The 18,128-nt window shown below is 39.9% G+C and overlaps 1 protein-coding gene across 1 annotated transcript in view; it reads right to left on the bottom strand.

Annotated features, from left to right (window-relative positions):
* Positions 1 to 1,166: 1,166 nt before the first annotated feature.
* LOC134740974 (long-chain fatty acid transport protein 4-like) overlaps positions 1,167 to 18,128 on the bottom strand; it is a 41,167-nt gene continuing 24,205 nt past the window's right edge. Inside the window, exons 3-12 of the mRNA XM_063673660.1 lie at positions 16,225 to 16,465; positions 15,165 to 15,384; positions 13,899 to 14,100; positions 12,824 to 12,957; positions 10,963 to 11,021; positions 9,669 to 9,812; positions 9,364 to 9,437; positions 8,889 to 9,116; positions 5,530 to 5,683; positions 1,167 to 4,731 (exon numbers count right to left, since the gene is read on the bottom strand). Coding sequence (XP_063529730.1) covers positions 4,580 to 4,731; positions 5,530 to 5,683; positions 8,889 to 9,116; positions 9,364 to 9,437; positions 9,669 to 9,812; positions 10,963 to 11,021; positions 12,824 to 12,957; positions 13,899 to 14,100; positions 15,165 to 15,384; positions 16,225 to 16,465 — 1,608 coding nt within the window. The 3' untranslated portion in view covers positions 1,167 to 4,579. The remainder of the gene's footprint in view (positions 4,732 to 5,529; positions 5,684 to 8,888; positions 9,117 to 9,363; positions 9,438 to 9,668; positions 9,813 to 10,962; positions 11,022 to 12,823; positions 12,958 to 13,898; positions 14,101 to 15,164; positions 15,385 to 16,224; positions 16,466 to 18,128) is intronic.

The following is an 18,128-nucleotide window of genomic DNA, read 5'->3' as shown; positions in this document are numbered from 1 at the left end:
TTGCAATCTCGATGCCACAAAACAGCCCCAGCTGTCAAAACTGCTCCTCGATACCAATACCAATACCAATTACCAATACCAAAGCTACATTACCAATACTACGCCTCCTATTATTTTTCTGTTTGACTTTGTAGTATTGTATTCTTTGCTACTATGTGTACAGAACTGACGTCCACAATGTTATAACTTTATATAACTTATAACTGGCAATAGTAGGTAAGTAAACCTTATTGCAACGTTTATCGGTCACTTAGCCTTTCGTATGCTGCTGTCAAAAATTAGCCGTTTAAATAGTGATCATGTTAATTACCTAAGTTAAATATACAGATGCACTGATCAGTGCCAAGGCAAGCTCGGTTCTTCATACAAACGTAGTTCCGCTCTCATTTTAAAACTAGTAGCTAGTTAGCTCTGAAACTTTGTACTTACACTACTTACAATAGAATAAGTTATATCTATTATGTCGGTAATTAGTTTATGTAGCTTCAGATACCATAGTTAATAAAATACAGCGAATTTAAGTTTTTCATACAAAACTTGTTTTTGCTCTATTTCGGGTTAAAGATATTTTATTTGTCTCAAAAGAAATATTACATTTCACTTAATGAGATAGGTCAATACATGCAAAATTATGTTGGCTACTGAGCGTTAACAGTAATGCAAAATACATATTATGTTTTTTAGAGAGACAGTAATAACAAAATGAGCAAAACAATAAAAACTGACATAAGCTAATTAACAGATAATATCTTCTTGTGGTGTTTTTATATTCCCAAGTGTGCGATTCTAAAACATGTGGCGAGTGGGTAGGCATAGATTCCTTTGTTACCGGCTTAAGGCGATAACGTGTTTATATTTCGTTTGTTTTATAAACTGGAGCTATATACTGACTGATTACAGACCTAGATTATACCTCATGTCATTGTATGTGCAAAGTTCCATTTTCAGTAGAATCCAACACGTAGTTTTAAAATGAAAACGAAACTTCGTTTGTATGGGAAGGTGAAATTCGGCCGAGCTTGCCGGGGATTGTTAAAGGTTTTCTCTACCCTCTCAGCAAGTACCTCTTCTACATAAGTTTAGTCGCTACAGCATACATGCTATGATATATGGCAGTGTGACAAAACTATTGAGATTCATCCCTTTCACACAATTAAAACAAGAGCTTATAATTTAGGTATTTATTTACAACAACAAATTCGGAGCGCAGTTCGACGGCGCACTAGGTACGTGTTCTAAGTGCAATTTGTTGCAAGGCACAGATATCTGAATGGAATGTCCATACAAAGTTTGTACTGTTACGCTTTGTTTTTCCAAGTTTAATTTTTTTCAGCTGCACGCAACACATATTTACAATAATTTTCAAACAATATAATAGACGTTCCATTGAAATAACTGTCTTAAAATAAAAATAAAAAAACATGTTTCAAACAGGAACAGGAATCATAAAGAATGCTGGGTGCACTTTTACTCCAAATAAAACTGCTTATGAGACTAGATGGTGGAATGTTATCTACAATATAGTTTATCTACATATATTTGTATTAGACTAAATATTTGTTCTCACATTCTTAGTGTCATTATTATTGTAGGTAAATGGTTTAGATAATATTTATTGCTTCAAATTGATTAGTTAAACATTAGGAAGGCTGTAAAATTATTGAATAATTGAAATATTTAAAAATATCTTTAATTCCGCTTACAGATGACTTACTAATTATAGGCATTTTTAGCAGTGTAGTACATATAGGTAATGAATTTAAATAAAGATACAATAGTTATTTGTTATACAAGGGTGCAAAGTTGTATTTTACCCGCGAGTGTTTCAACACACGAGAAGTAAAATACATTTGCACCCGTGTGTAACACAAAACTTTTCCCCTCACTATAGCGAGGAAAGTGCAACATCCACAGGCGTTAGATTATCTTCATCACTGGAATCACACATTTTTTACGATAATACGATATTATAACAGAAAACTCTGGAAGTTGTGTATTTTACGTGTCGGAGTTGGTAAGAAAATTTTTGTTGACAATTTTGACATTTCTGACGATGCGTTTTGAAATTGCATCGACTCAACTTGTGCGTTCAGAATTACATTCAACATCATTTAAAAAACAAATGTTTCTTATGAAATTTAAGGTAAGTATATGACTTAAAATCATTAATTAAAGCTAAATTTGGTATTTTTTATTAAATTCTCAAACCATTTATTTATGATAATTAATATCGAACGAACCATTATTATGAGCGTTTTCCGTTTTGTTATCTGTCAAAAGCTACTTAAACACGCTCCATCCAAGGTCAAATTACTTTCCCCACTAGTGGATAAAATACGTTTTTCCCCGCTTGTTTTAAAGGATAAAAGACGGCTTTCCGAGCTAGTAAGGGGAAAAAAATATTTCGGGTTACCAAAATACTACCAACTCGTCGTTGTACTAGTAAATTCAGACATGTGAAAACTGAAACTAAAACCTGAACGTAGTTTTCAAAAGGTTTTCTATCCTGTAAATTTGGCAGATCACATAGCGGAATTTACAAGCGCAACGACGAACTGCCATGTTTATTTCAAAGAATATTTATATACAAAAAATGCATCGTACACAAGTACTTATTGTTGTTTGTCGTACACAACACGAGGAACTCGAGAGAATTTAGCCATGTATTTCTGAGGCCAAAAGAAGGAAAAAATGTTATTTGAGTTTAGGTAAATTGCGCAAAGCAAAATATTTTTTAATCGGATTTTCTTTATGTACAAATCATTATTTGTACATAAAGTAAATGCTATTTGTAAAACTGTCACTCAAAAAGCATTTTTTTTTGTAAAACCTAGTTTTTGCAGTGTTACTTGTCACTTTTTAACATCTATCAATAAGGATATTTGGACTAGGTCCCATAATGGCAACATCGCGTCGCATTGATGGCAAAAAGGCGTTTTTCACAAAGTAACAATAAAAAGATTTTTTTAACTGGTTTTAACTGAAACTAGGCTAATTCCATAAAACTTTACGTGATATTATTATGATCAAGAATATACTGCTAAAATCTCTGGTTCCTTATAAAACATAATTAATAGATATAAACTGGTGTTTATTGAACATGCCCTACGCATCTAATTGACTACTCGCCTGCACCACCACAACACTCGCAGATTTGAAACATTCACAAACCAACAGTAACATACTAATTACGGAAATAGTTCTACCACCATTTTACTAGCACGTAAAACACCGATAACCGCATCAGAATATTATAGTGAATTTCACAAAGAAGTGCAAAGAAAACACTTCCACTAAATAAGTTAACAACGTAAAAACATAACCTAAACATTACAATCATCATAATATATGTAGGGTAGTCTAATTATAGTACAGCATCAATTAATCGTATAAATCAATTATCCGCCTTCACTCTGGTCTCAGGCCAGCGTTTTCAACACGGCCTAAGTGAAACACCAGTTTCGCTACTAGCTCCGACCCTGTACCAAATCACAAAAAAACGTGCTAGAGAAAGCTAAGTACCGGCTTATAACAATAGGTAATTACTATATGTTCATTAATGGAGCAAAATCTTTTACTTTTATGCAGACCTCGACACCTTTCCCTTTAACCTTGTCTAACACTAGTCGTGCCCACAGCGCCATGGACAACTATAGTTGTTATGACGTACGCTGTCAAAGTAACCTTCACACTTTCAAGTAAGGTTTACATTAGCTAGCTTTTGTTTATAACGTAAAGCGTTTAAAGGGTAAATAAGTGCGACGTGAGGTGCAAGAATAGTACTGACGCATCGAGTAAAGTCCAGAGGCGCATGAGATTGTAGATAGGTATACATACAGAAAACAACACGAAAATATTACTTGTAACAAAAACGATATCCTTTATGAAGCTCATGCGTCTCGCTTCTTAACATTGGGTTTTAAGCGCAGTTATAAAATAACAACGTTAGGTACACTTAGTTCTCTAATGTATGTAACGAGTAACTGGCCGAATAGGTAGATTTCTGGGTCTTTATGTAAATATAACTATCGAACCAGAAATGTAAGCAAATTACGGCTAATATAATATGAGCCGGCTTGCCTAAGATGATTGCCCTTTTATCGTATATCATCGTTCGACACTCTAGTAACGCATGACATCATAACTGATAAAAACGCAACCAATATCCGTACATATACACTAACAAACTGTAACATTGTCGCTTTCATACGCGCTCATAGCCCAATGTGTCCGCGTCAATCACACTCGTGCTGTAAACGGGATCCCGTTGTTTGGCATAATTATTGAGTCATAATGTAACGATTGTCAGATTATCATTAGTTTTAATTCTGAAACCGTTATTTTTTCAGGATTTTCCTAAGGTTTTATCCTATAGATAGGTTAGGTTTGTTTTATGGCAATTCTAAAGTTACGCGTTTCTAAGAAAAACTAAATTATGACTAATGAAAAATGCGGACAAACAATACATTATGACTTAAAAGTTTATGGGAAACAATAGAGACCCGCTGTAACCGCACGTTTCCCTCGCGTGGGGCGTGGGGCGTGGGGCGTGGGGCGTGGGGCGTGCATGGGTGTTAGTCTAGAGCTTGACGCGGCCGCTGCAGATGTCCCTGCAGAGGTCGGAGGTGACGGGCACGAAGTGCGCGCCGGCGCGGAAGTACAGCGGGTCGCGGATCACGTCCGGGTCGAAGCCCTCCTTCTGGTACTGCAGCTTCTTTATTTTGAATGTGCCTGGGGGAAACGAAGAAAAGTTTTTCTTATATCGATACTTGTACACAGTTTTAAATTCAGGTAGCCTCAGTAGTCAATTACCTACAGATTACTAGTCTGTGTATATAGGTATATAGTATATCGGTAATCGGTGGTGCCAATGTGGTATGGTATCGACGAAATTGAAAAGATGGATACGACTAGCTAACAACTGGGAGAGGGGGGTTTTATCCGATGTTCAGGAGCGAGATACGAATACCTATAGGTTAAAAATAAGACGATGCAATAAGGGCCAAGACAATCGTTTATCCGCCAATCGAAAAACGCCAATCGAAAAGTAAATGGATCAGGATGACAGAGGGCCTACCCCGAACTACGTTCGACGTGTTGCCTCTCTTTCGCTCTTGTAAATTCGTACGTAAGTGTGACAGGGAGGCAACACCTCGAACGTGTGGTTCGCGGGAGGCCCTCAGATGCGAGCGAAAAATCACGTAATCATTTTCATCCTAAGTTTCGATTGGCTTTTTTATATAGGTGCTTGTTGTACTGATAGCTTCCGCCCGCGACTTCGTCTTCGTAGAACGGTGATGATATTGATGATGATCGATAAAGACTATCCTATATCCTTCCTCGGGTCTCAAACTATCTCCATACTAAATTTTATCTAAATTGGTTCAGCGGTGTACGCGTGAAGAAGTAACAGGCAGACAGCTAGGTATAGTTTGACAAATATAATGATGATAGTCGGGTCCGGGGTCCGGGGTCCGGCCGGCATCCGGCGGGAGGAGAGGAGCCGACACCACCGTCACCGTCACGTACTGGTCATGTCGATGTCGTCGACGATGCGCAGGAAGAGCGGGCGCGCGTAGCCCGGCAGCGCGTCGTCCACGTCGCGCGCCAGCCGCGCCAGCTCCAGCGTGCGCGCGCGGTCCGCGATGGCCGCCATGCCCGCTCGCCCCTCGTTGTGGGGGATCTGGAATGCAATCAATTATGGAATATGGAATATAACTTATCTACTCGATAATCGACATTCCATCGGGGTCCATGGTCGGGGATTCGGGGTCGGGGGACATGGGTGTCAGGACTAAATATGTACCATGGCTTGCAAGAAATAAATACTGAAATACTAGGGTCGTTGTCGTAATTTTATGTAACGCTTTCGTGTCGGAATAAATTATGTCTTCCCAACTACGTACATGCGGCCTCTATAATATGCGCAGAGTAAGCTCCAACTAAAATAGTCTCCGGTTGAAGCTTAGGCACAACAAGTGTATTGAAGAGAAGAAGAACAAGTTCTGCTCCATTATCTTATTAGATTAATCTAAAGTAGTTAGCTATGCTACAAAACAACGCAACGCAATAGCAATGCGCTCCCTTTTTGCAGGCTGGATTATTAGCACTCAAAACTTTTAGCCTATAGTTATCAAAGCTATCATCTTTGTATATACGTAATACGGTACTATTATAAAGCAGACTATTGCGTTTTACGTTGCTATTGCGTAAACTATCAGAGACAATCATATCAATAATCAATCACGATGCGCTTAATTAACATTCATTTCTTATTAAATAAAAACTTTTATAATAAAAAAAAACCGACTTCAAAAAGGATGAAATAAAATATTATCCTTTTTAGGGTTCCGTGTTTAAGTATATGCGTTACCAACTGATATGTTTGAAGTCGGTGCCAAGCCAAATTTTAAACCATATATTCATAGGGATTTTGGTGCAATTCGATAAAGATGCGGCTATATAAGTATGTACGTTGGATTACCTAATGCAGCGTACTACGTAGGCGAACAACACGCGAATACGAAGCGGCACGGCGCCTTAATTAATCCTTTGATACCTATATAGAAGTGTCCTACGTGGGCGATCTCGTTGCGAACGCGAACGAATTGGGCCGGCCGCGCCGTGCCGCGTCGCTTCGCTTCGTGTTCGCGAGTGTTCGCCTATGTAAGACGCAGCGTTACACGACGACAATAAACGAACTTCCTGTACACCTCAGAACAGAACACACGGTTGAACCTTCTTGGCGCAGTTCGTACCATGCTTGTCGGCACGTTAGTGTAAATCTAATACGTTTTGTCGTCGTATTTTTTTAAAGAGCATTTCTTACTAATTCTTAAACAGTCATAGCACCGCAAGTGTGGGATTGGGACTGAGTTATTTTCTGTCGCTTATCCAGAGGACTACATTTCAAAATATAAAACAATTCAAGGAACCTTCATGCAAAATTTCAGCTAAAGCGGTTCAGTTGTTTAGCCATGAAAAGGTAGCAAAGAGGCAGACATAATTGCTTTCACGTTTATAACATTTGTACAGTTGTAATGGGATTTATAGACATAAAGCTGATTATTTTGACTGGTATTGTTACTACTTGGAGTACTGGGCTTGGCACCGACTTCAAACATATCAGTTGGTAACGCATATACTTAAACACGGAACCCTAAAAAGGATAATATTTTATTTCATCCTTTTTGAAGTCGGTTTATCTTTTTTTTATAAAAGTTTTTATTTTTCCATTTTTAGTTTTAAGACATTGTTAAGAGCTTGACGCATGAATGAAAAACATAATCATGTTTATCTGTAAATTCGTAAACTTTATTAAATAATCAGAATTTTCCTCGAGTCCGTCTGGGAAATCATTCCTGTCAGTAAATCCATTCTCCGCCCCGCCACTGACCCAATCCCTCAAACCCCCCGATCACTCAACCTCACAGCACATCAACCCCTGATCACTGAACCCCTCGACCCTAAACCACCAACCCTTCAACCGCCATTCCCCGACCCCTAACCCCAGACCCCTTAACTCCTAACCCTAACCCCCAATCCCTTAACTCCCAACCCCTCAGTCTCCGACCCATCAACTCACCTCCCCTCAACCCCCAACCTCAAACCCCCCAAACACTAATACCCTCTACCTTCACCTCTCAGTCTCTTTGGTTGTTTCCAACACTACCTACATCAAATATCATAATACACATACGAGGGAAGTTATCAGTAGCCTTACCACGAGTTTGACATTGATATATTCGCTATCGTGTGCGTAACTTACTGTTTATGCATCTCGCTCGTACTGGCGTATTAGTGTACAAAGTAAGTTACGAAGAATATTTAGTGCCAAACTCGTGGTTAGGCTACAGTTGCACTACATCAAATTGGTGGTATTGGTGAGGAAATGCTTGAGTTACTTTAGAAAACACCGAAATTACCATACACGTGCCTTTAAAAATTGAGGAGTTCCCTCAATTCCTCACGGATTCCATCATCAGATCAAAACCAAAAATATTACGAAAACACCTTGGAGGGGTAACTTCTTTCAAACAGAAAAAGAATAACTCAAATCGGATCATGGGTGCCGGAGTAATCGCTGAAATCATTATCATCAAAACAATCATCATCATCAGCTCCACTTCATCAAATTGGTGGTTTTCTAGAAAAAATGATCAAGTTGCTTAAGAAAACGACCAAATCACCATAGATGTGCCTTTAAAAATTGAGGAGTTCCCTCAATTCCTCATGGATCCCATCATCAGAACAGCACCAGATTAATGTGGAACCACCTTGGTGGTAGTTCCTTTCAAACAAAAAAAGAATTGTTCAATTCGGACCACGGGTCTCGGAGTAATCGCTGAACATCCTACATTAAAAAAATCATCATCACTATCTTCAAAACAATCATCATCATCAGGTCCACTTCACCAAATTGGACGTTTTCGAGAGAAAATGCTCAAGTTGCTTATGAAAACACCCAAATCACCATACATGTGCCTTTAAAAATTGAGGAGTTCCCTCAATTCCTCAGGGATCCCATCATCAGATCAGAACCAGATGAATATGGGACCAACTTGGAAGTAGCTCCTTACGAACAAAAAAATAATTACTCAAATCGGACCACGGGTCTCGGAATAATCGGTGAACATACATAAAAAAAAAAAAAAATAGCCACAACCGAATACAGAACCTCCTGCTTCTATGAAATTGAAGTCGGTTAAAAAGGTAGTGTCAATATACTTATGTCTAGATCGTCGGAGCCAGCTGTGACTCACCAACGCCGTACACTACGGCCTAGCGCGGGGCTGGCGCTGAGCGCGATCTCCACCTCGCCCGTGGACACGTTCTCGCCCTTCCAGGGGTACGTGTCGCCGGTGGTCGCGGGTACACGTCTCACTCACCGACACGCCGTACACCACGGCCTCCCTGTTGCCGAGCGCGGGGCTGGCACTGAGCGCGTTCTCCACCTCGCCCGTGGACACGTTCTCGCCCTTCCAGCGGTACGTGTCGCCGGTGCGGTCGCGGAAGTACAGGTAGCCCAGCTCGTCGCCGACCAGGAGGTCGCCGCTGACGAACGCCGCGTCGCCCTTTCGGAACACATCGCGTTCTAGCTTCTTGTTGCTGTCGGTCTGGAATAAAATGAAAAACATTTTCATCACACTTGCTCGAAAAAGATCTTATTTCATGCAGGTGTACTGAAGGACAAAAATGCCTATATTGTTCCCGCGGGAGTTATGGATTCTGAAAAAAAGCTGTAACAAACTCGCGTGACTAAGTTATTATGATGAAACACTTGTCAGTAAGCATCGGCTATGACTCCATAGTTAGTTTCAAAATATTAGTTTTGCTCACAAAATGCTGGAATGATTAACCTACCTCGTCGGCGTAACCGTAATATTCCCTCGAAGCATTCCCCTGGGCAATGAGACCGATGAACATGCCCGGTTCGCCTGAAATTAAGAAAAAAAAACATACCAACTGTAACAACGAATACGATATATGAAGATTATGATTTAAAACATGATAAATAAAATCGTTATTGTAAAAAAAAAAACAAGAAATAAAACAATTTCACAGGCGAACATAAAGGAATCTCTATCAGCAAAGTTAACAGTAGACTGTGTAAACTGAATACAACAAAAAATGTGGTAATATAATGTGCTATGTATTAGAAATGTTACCCGGGTCGCAGCGGATGCAGAAGCCATCAGGGCCGCGCACGAGCGCGCCCTGCTCGTCCACGCGCACCACGGCGATGGGCAGCGCGCTGGCCGGCAGGATCCTCGGCAGGAAGCCCACCGCGCCCACTGTGTTGTCCACGTTTACTAAAACACAAATGTACATTTTTTTACTAGCCTATTTGAGTGTACCTATTTGTCTCCCACTGAACCCTATGCTCTCCCCTGGATCTCCATAACTCCCGATCATGTGACACAGTGACAGGTTAGCACTATGCTAAATAGATGACAATGTGAATAGGCAAAGCAGGTTGTGGTGACAAATGAGCGGAATAGTCTCTCAACATGACAAATTCACTAGCAGTCTTGAGTGATGATGCGTTGAAGGGCATTCTTAAGCTATTTCAAGGATCTAAGGTCCTTTGTTAACCTTTTCGACGCCAACGATGGATATATCCGAACCGTAAGTCCAACGCCATAGACCATAGATATAGTATATACAAGTAGTTATAGACGCGCCACCGAGCGACCGGGGGTAAGAGAAAGAATATTCATATAAAATTTGGGCAGCATAGGATTTTTTCTCTTTCACTCTTATAAATTTCGGTATTTCGCCATCGCCTCCTACCTATGATGCCACCCGGTCGGTGATAAGGACAAAGCTAGCACTATTTTCTCTTTCCTCTTATAGGAATCGCGGATTAATCCGTCACAGACCACAGAGCAACATAGACCTACGTGCATATGCATAAAGTTCAATTTCAGTTTTGACACTTCGGTGTCGTGGCGTCCTAGTGACAGCTTTTATTTTGACACGGCGTCGAAAAGGTTAATAGGATTATGGTGTTTGCAACACCTGTGTTATCAGCTGATATTTTTTGATGATCGTGACTTTAGGTAAGAAGTTAACTATAATTAACTGATTGCAATTTCGTCTGGAGACTAAGTACAATTGATTTGGTGTTATAAAATCTTTGTCTAGGTTGACTTTAAACTGTAGGTATTTATAGGTTGATTTAGAAGAGCTGCCGCGAAATTCGTACTGAACTGTCAAAATTCTTACGTACACATAGAATCCGAGCGTAGATTAGATTCTCATAATAACGTTTTATAGCTATATATATCGCAATAATATCACGATCTTTATAAGCATCCTTAACTCTATCTTATGATGTATATTAAAAATCTATAAAAGACCATATTTCATTAATTTTAAACTTCAACGAAATTCGTCCTGACTATACTTAAACAAATAATTGTTTACAAGTTATGTCAAAGTGATAAAATATAAACTCACTTATGTTGGCGTTGCCCTCTGTCGCGCCGTAAATTTCATTTATCTGGGGCACTTTGAACCTGTAAACGATGTCACAACAAACAACATTAGCTTATACGTGCATTCATTAAGACAACAATACCTTCGGCTGATTATGTGACCGCTCCGACCCAACTTATTTCTTATATTCAAATAACGATAAATTACTACATATTTAAAATGCAGCGCATTATGTAAATGAGTTCAGGACCCTATAGACCTACTTCAAAAGTTCAGCGGCAAATGTTTCTATCTAGGATAATTGAATGATTAGTCACTGCACATCCATATAATTATGCAATATACTATACTCGGCAACTCGGCAATATAAAACAAGCAATGTTTAGTTCTAAAAAACCAGCCAAGTGCGAGTCGGACTCGCGCACGAAGGGTTCCATACCATTACGCAAAAAACGGCAAAAAAATCAAGTTTGTTGTATGGGAGCCCCAATTAAATATTTAATTTTATTCTGTTTTTTAGTATTTGCTGTTATAGCGGCAACAGAAATACATTATCTGTGAAAATTTCAACTGTCTAGCTATCACGGTTAATGAGATACAGCCTGGTGACGGACGGACAGCGGAGTCTTAGTAATAGGGTCCCGTTTTTACCCTTTGGGTACGGAACCCTAAAAATTGTTCTGTTTGGACTAAATTTAATTTCATCTAATTATAATAGGCACTTATAAATAATATAGATAATCTACATATTTATAAAATGAAGCCCGGTACGATCTCGTGGCTACCGGGCCACATCGGCTTTGTTTGACCTTAGGAACAATCGTGCCAAGCCGCATCACCTGAGTCAAATGTGCATACTCACTGCACTTACTTAGCCAACGAATTCAACTTCGAAAGAAAAATTTATTTATTTAATTTATTTATTACAGATAAATCACAAATTTTACATGATATTTGATAAAAAGCATAGTTAAACCAGAATGGTTTGTCTCGATACTCCAAATAAATTAAAATTATAAATTTTGAAAGGCTTTATCTCGGAAACTATTAGATCTACAGAGACAATTCTAGCCTAGTATTGTAGCAAATGTAGTCTACTTTAAAAACGCCCTGAGAAGGTACTATCAAAGGGTTATAATCGCCCAAATCTAAAAAAAACGAAATTTGCCCGGTTTTTTGACAAAGTTGCGTTCGGCGCTCGAGGTCACAAACTTAGACTATTCATTGAGCCAAGCATCATAAACAAGTCTGCAAAAAATTTGAACTACCGGATTTGACGCAAACGAACCCCCTTACAAAAGGCGACAAAGTAACAGGATTATTCAGTCAAATCAGAGACATTGAGGTAAGAATTTTTACTTGTATGTAGATATAACAGGGGGGCCTAGCTGAGATGTCAATCGTTTGCGCCGTAGCGAACGAAACGCTATCTGTCACTCTATATTAGTGTGATAGATAAACAAGATACTATTTCGTTCGCCGATACGCTAAACTATTGTCATCTTGGCTAGGCCCCGTCACCCCCTGTCCTATAAAAATGTTCTAATTTGGAACTTAATGATGGTATTTTTATTATTGTTATTTTATTGTACTGTACTGTATCGTATTGTAAATTAATAAAAATAAATTAACTGATTTGGAACTTGATCAATTCGAAAACAGCCCGACTAAAAGAACAAGATTTGCGCACACTGCTCCGTTATATGTATAGCTCACAGACTCACAGATCGAAACGGCGTGCGGATCCGCAACAATGTGCTAGCTGTGTACATACACTTGTACAGGTAACATATATAGGTACACATATGATGTTACAATTTAAATCAAGTAATCCAAGCTTCCTTGTCACACATGGACATGCAATATTACTATAACAAGTGACCTGTCAACGATGTTCTGCCAGATGGCCGGGCGCATGCCGTTGCCCACCATGATGCGCACGCGGTGCTGCGCGTCGGTCGGCCGCGGCGGCTGCGCCAGCAGGTAGCGGCACATTTCGCCGATGTACTGCGCTACCTGGAGACAACGACACGCTGATAAGTGTTTTCAGTAGATGGAAATACTTGAGCGAGCAGCAGCCTAATGAGTTTCTTAGGTGCCGTCGTCCACATTGTAGGGTCCTAGATAAATTGGTTGATCAATACTTGCGCTATGGAATATCCAATTTAACTAGAACCCTAAATGGCATAACAATCAAGGAGCGTGACTGTACACAGAATCAGCACACATATACACAGAATTTAGAAGTCTATGATGCCCGCTCTATTGTAATATTGCATATTCATATTTATCTTTATTACATAAGTTTCAAAATTAGAGAAGGTTGGTATCGTGGTTATCGTGGTCGTAAAATGATCTTAGGTTTGGTAACTCCTTTATGTTATCTAGGTCTGTGACAGTAATAGGGTATATAAATTACTAGGGTGTATTTTTGGGTATCATCAGTACATAGTATAAAACAAAGTCGCTTTCCACTGTCTGTCTGTTCCTATGTATGTATCTTTAAAACTACGCAACGAATTTTGATGATTTTTTTTCACCTATCAATAGAGTAATTCTTGAGGAGGGTTTTAGTGTAATTTGTAAAGGTTTTGTGTAACCTGTGCGAAGCCGGGGCGGGTCGCTAGTAGATAAATATAACAAAAACTTAAAGGAATAACTGAAATAGTGATAAGATGATAAATGTGATTGCTTTTTCACTTTCAGCGGTCGCGTACAGTCACCTGCAATAATATGTTACACAACGAAGGCCGCAAAAATATCTGCCATGATCTTATTTGTAGAGCCATAAGAGCTTGTCATGTATGTTTGCGGCCTTCGAAGTACTCTTCATATATTGCAGGTGACTGATTTGCCTCTAAAGTTAAAAAGGTATTCGATTCGCTGGTAGCGGTAGTATTCACGTTCAGCAACAACGTGTTGAAAACATTATTTAGGTGCTTTATACGTTTGCATACCGTGCACTGATAGTTGATACAGTCAGTCCAGAAGTTGGATGCGGAGAACCGGGGGCGGACGACGGACGGGATGCCCTCCACCAGCGCCGCGCCCGTGCCCACCACGCCGCCCGCCGTGTGGTACATCGGCAGCGGGATGTACATGCGGTCCCACGACTTCAGCCCCAGCATGTGCACTGTTGCCAGCACGATTAGAAGGTACCTGGTGAAGAGAGATAGGTGCTATTTTAAGCCGAGGTTCGAGAGGAGAAGAGGAAGGCCGTGACGTCAGACCACTTTGTTGTTCCACCAGCGGAATCAAATAGCGCTGAGCAAGTTTCTTATTTGCGAACGTGTGTTTGCTTTTAGAAAAAGCTTTCGCTGACAGTGTGTTTCTATAATTCACGAGCATAAGTCATTTTCGCTGTCAACGACGGAAAAAGTGGGTTCTTTCATCAAAAGATTTCAAGAAGTATAAATGGAGGTAAATGATAGTGATTATTACGAGGCACGATTGTGTTTGAGATCGCCATTGATAAGTACCAGAGGCACATTGTAGGTGTGTGTGTTATTGAAAGTCATAATATAATGATTGTCAGATTATCATTAGTCATAATTCTGAAACCGTTAACTTCAGGATTTTCGTAAGGTTATCCTATAGATAGGTTAGGTTAGGTTTGTTTTATGGCAATCCTGAAAAGTTACGCGTTTCTGAGAAAAAACAAATTATGACTAACGAAAATGCGGACAAACAATACATTATGACTTAAAACTTTATAGGAAACAATAGAGACCCTGTAAAAATACTTGTCTATTAGATATAAACTAAGCTATTTTTGAATTTTCTATTTATTTTATTGGTTGCGGTAGTTTAGTGAAGATTTTAATTTAATACACATCATGTGTGGTCCGGAGTGAAATATTTTTAAGCTAGAAATAGGTAAGAAAAGGTAGTTATTTTAGCGGAGATTTAACGGTTTTACATGGCGGTCTTTAGCTTGCAGAAAGAAAGAGCTGTGTAATTTGACGAAACTGCAAATTTCAAAAAAATATAATGAGGTAAGTGTTAGTAGGTATTCTTAGTACACCATACACGGCACCATAGATAAAATTTCTCAAGTGAACACCACAGATTAATAGTATGTAGCTAGGTGAACACTAAACGTAAACAGCAAAGTTTGATATACCTACTCGTCGTTTTAGATAACTACAAATTAGTTACTACCACGACTGGTCATAGGATAATTTGTACCATAACTATTAAGACCAGGAAAAGATACAACATACTTGGAATTAGGCAGCACGGCAGCCTTTGGCATTCCGGTCGTGCCTGAAGTGTAGATGTAGAGCAGCGTGTCCTTGTAGTGCGGCGGGTCGGTGACCAGCGGGTAGTCGGGCGGGTGGCGCTCCATCTCCGCGCCGAAGTCCAGGACGCCGGGAGCCGGCGTGCCGTACAACTGGAACAGCTTCATGTCAGCCGGCAGCTGGGTGCGGACCTCGGCCACGGCTGTCGAAACAAGTTACTTTATAGATAGGTACATACAGTCGTGTAAAAATATGGGTGCATATACCTTACTCAAAAATATGTGCCATAGTTCTTAATTCGCTGCTATGGGACATATTTTTGAGTATGATGAGTGCACACATATTTTTACACTTGACTGAACAAGTGACGTGCATTACTTAAATGTAAGCGATTAAAAATAGGAAAATGCCTAGTTCTTCCTCTAAAATAAGAGGAAGGCATTCTAGAAGGATATTTTTGATCTCGTACACAAGACACATAATGAAATGAAGTTTATCAGGCCGTTTATCAGTATCATATTTAATGTAACTAGGGAACAAATCAAATTATTTTATGAAAATATTTTGATCTGTGTTTTTAAGTAGTCAGCACTCTACTATATACTATACTATACTATATACTATACTATACTATATAATATATATATAGGTATATATAAATCATAAACTGAAATAGATATCCTACACTAAAGAAAAAATTCCCGCCTCGGCCACCGGTGGACTTGGTTACTTTTTCTTTAGTATATGATCATATTTCAGTTTATAATTCATATATTTAATTTGTTAATACGTTACATTAACACACACAACGAGGTGGTGGCTCGTCCATACGCTGACTGGTCATGCTAACAATGTACTGCGAGGATCATACCGTCCGCCATCTGGTCGGAGAACAAGTCTTGGTCTGGGCGACCTGGATGCAGTGCAGCATCAGCTTGTGGCGCAGGTTGCTGTTGATCAGTGCGGCCACGGCGCCGAGCTTAGCCATGCCGAGCCACGTCCAGTTAGAAGCCAGAGCAGAGTACTAGTGCGAGGATCATACCGTCCGCCATCTGGTCGGAGAACACGATGGCCTTGGCCTTGGCGACCTGGATGCAGTGCAGCAGCGGCTTGTGGCGCAGGTTGCTGTTGATGAGTGCGGACACGGCGCCGAGCTTAGCCATGCCAAGCCACGTCCACGCGTACTCGCCGCAGTTGGGCATGAACACGCACACTACGTCGCCGCGCTTCAGGTTGACGTGCTCTTGCATCACGCGTGACACTTGGTTAGACTTGGCAGCCATCTGTCAAGGATTCATGGGTTTAGTATCTTTTAAATTTTTTTTTTAAGACAACAATGGCCCATAATGGGTAGTAACAATTAAAATTAAAATCTAAGCGTTAGTGGAACAAAAACAGAAAGCGACAAACAAAAACAGACAGCAATAACAATAACTAGCGGTTATGACACACTCAAAATGCCGCATTAGGTATCGGTGAGTAGTATCGGCCCGCTTTAGTAGCCAGGATGGCGTTGGAGTTGGCCCGCACTCTGCAAAGCAACGAGGCAATTCTCTTGCGTATTATGGCATAGTAGACATCCGTATGAGCTTGTGCAAACATGCCCGATGCGCTGCAGGCAGAAACGGGACAGCCCCGACAACATCCTAAAACCATTATTATATTGGACGCGCAAGGAACTGATGGTCTTCTGCGTATAACTAGTCCAGAGGCTGCACGTGTAGAAAACCTGACAATAGGCTTTAAAGAAAGTTATTTTTACCTGTTGGCTACACCGTGCAAACCTCCTTATTAGCATATATGTTGCATCGGACTGCCAGTGCCCTCTGCGCCTGCGCTCCCTTTCTATATCTAATTGGTCTTGTCGTCGGAGACATATTGTCCAAGATACTTAAATGTTACTTAAATCCTGCTGAGCATGTATCCCCATGTAGAAAAGTTCAACGGATTCAAGTCTGGTGAAGATGCAGGTCATTCTTGCCACGGTATAAAATCTGACAAATTACACCATCAGTCGTCAGTCATCAGGGTGTACGTTTAGCTTTTTGAGACGGGGCCCGGGGCACGGGTACGGGGGACTGTCTTGTTGAAAGCAATAATAGTCATCCCCATACAACATGTTCTGAATATAACAGTCTTGGTTAATTTTTACTCCCCGATCCATGAACAGCAGTGGTAGTTTGCCCCTAGGTCTAGGTGATATGGCAACCCATATCATGACGGCCGACGCACGACGCACCTTGAAACCGCTGTACGGTTAATTTGTCTACTGGAATATTCCCCAATGAAGGACCGTATTAAACACGGTCATTTTGTTGATTGTGGCTATCTTGCAATTGAAACATCTTCGGAAAAAATAAATTCATCGCCCTCAGCCAAGCTCGTTCGTTGTTCGTGTTCGATGCATTTTTTCACTCTAGATTTTTTCTGGGCATCTGTTCATCCTTGATTTTTTTTTGTTTTTTGTAGGCCTTCAATCCAAGATCTTGTCGTAATATACGACTCATTGATTGTCGGGATATTTTCATATCTTTAGCGAGTTTACTTACACCTTGGGCTAGTTTTCGCCGAATACGCCCACGAACGCTTTTAATTATATTTTTGACACGAACAGATGGTTTTCAACCAGGTTTGGGCCTGATTCTTGAATATAATGTTTTTTTAAATCGCTTAATGGTCCGATATGTACCTTACATTAATATCTAAATGTTTTAGCTTCTTAAATATCTCGCACGATCGGAATTTATTTTTGCTTGTATACATTTACAACGAGCTGGCGTTTCGCGTCCATGTTCAAAACAATATATATCATGCTCACGAATCACGAAATCATAAAGACTCATACATTCTCGATTAATAAAAAAGTTAAATAGCATTACAAAACTAGGACACTTAATCTGCCCAACCCTGTCAGTAAATAAGGTTTATTAGTAATATAGGCGCATA

The sequence above is a fragment of the Cydia strobilella genome, chromosome 4 (assembly GCF_947568885.1).
Source record: "Cydia strobilella chromosome 4, ilCydStro3.1, whole genome shotgun sequence".
NCBI lineage: Eukaryota > Metazoa > Arthropoda > Insecta > Lepidoptera > Tortricidae > Cydia > Cydia strobilella.
This window is presented reverse-complemented; position numbering and strand designations above follow the sequence as displayed.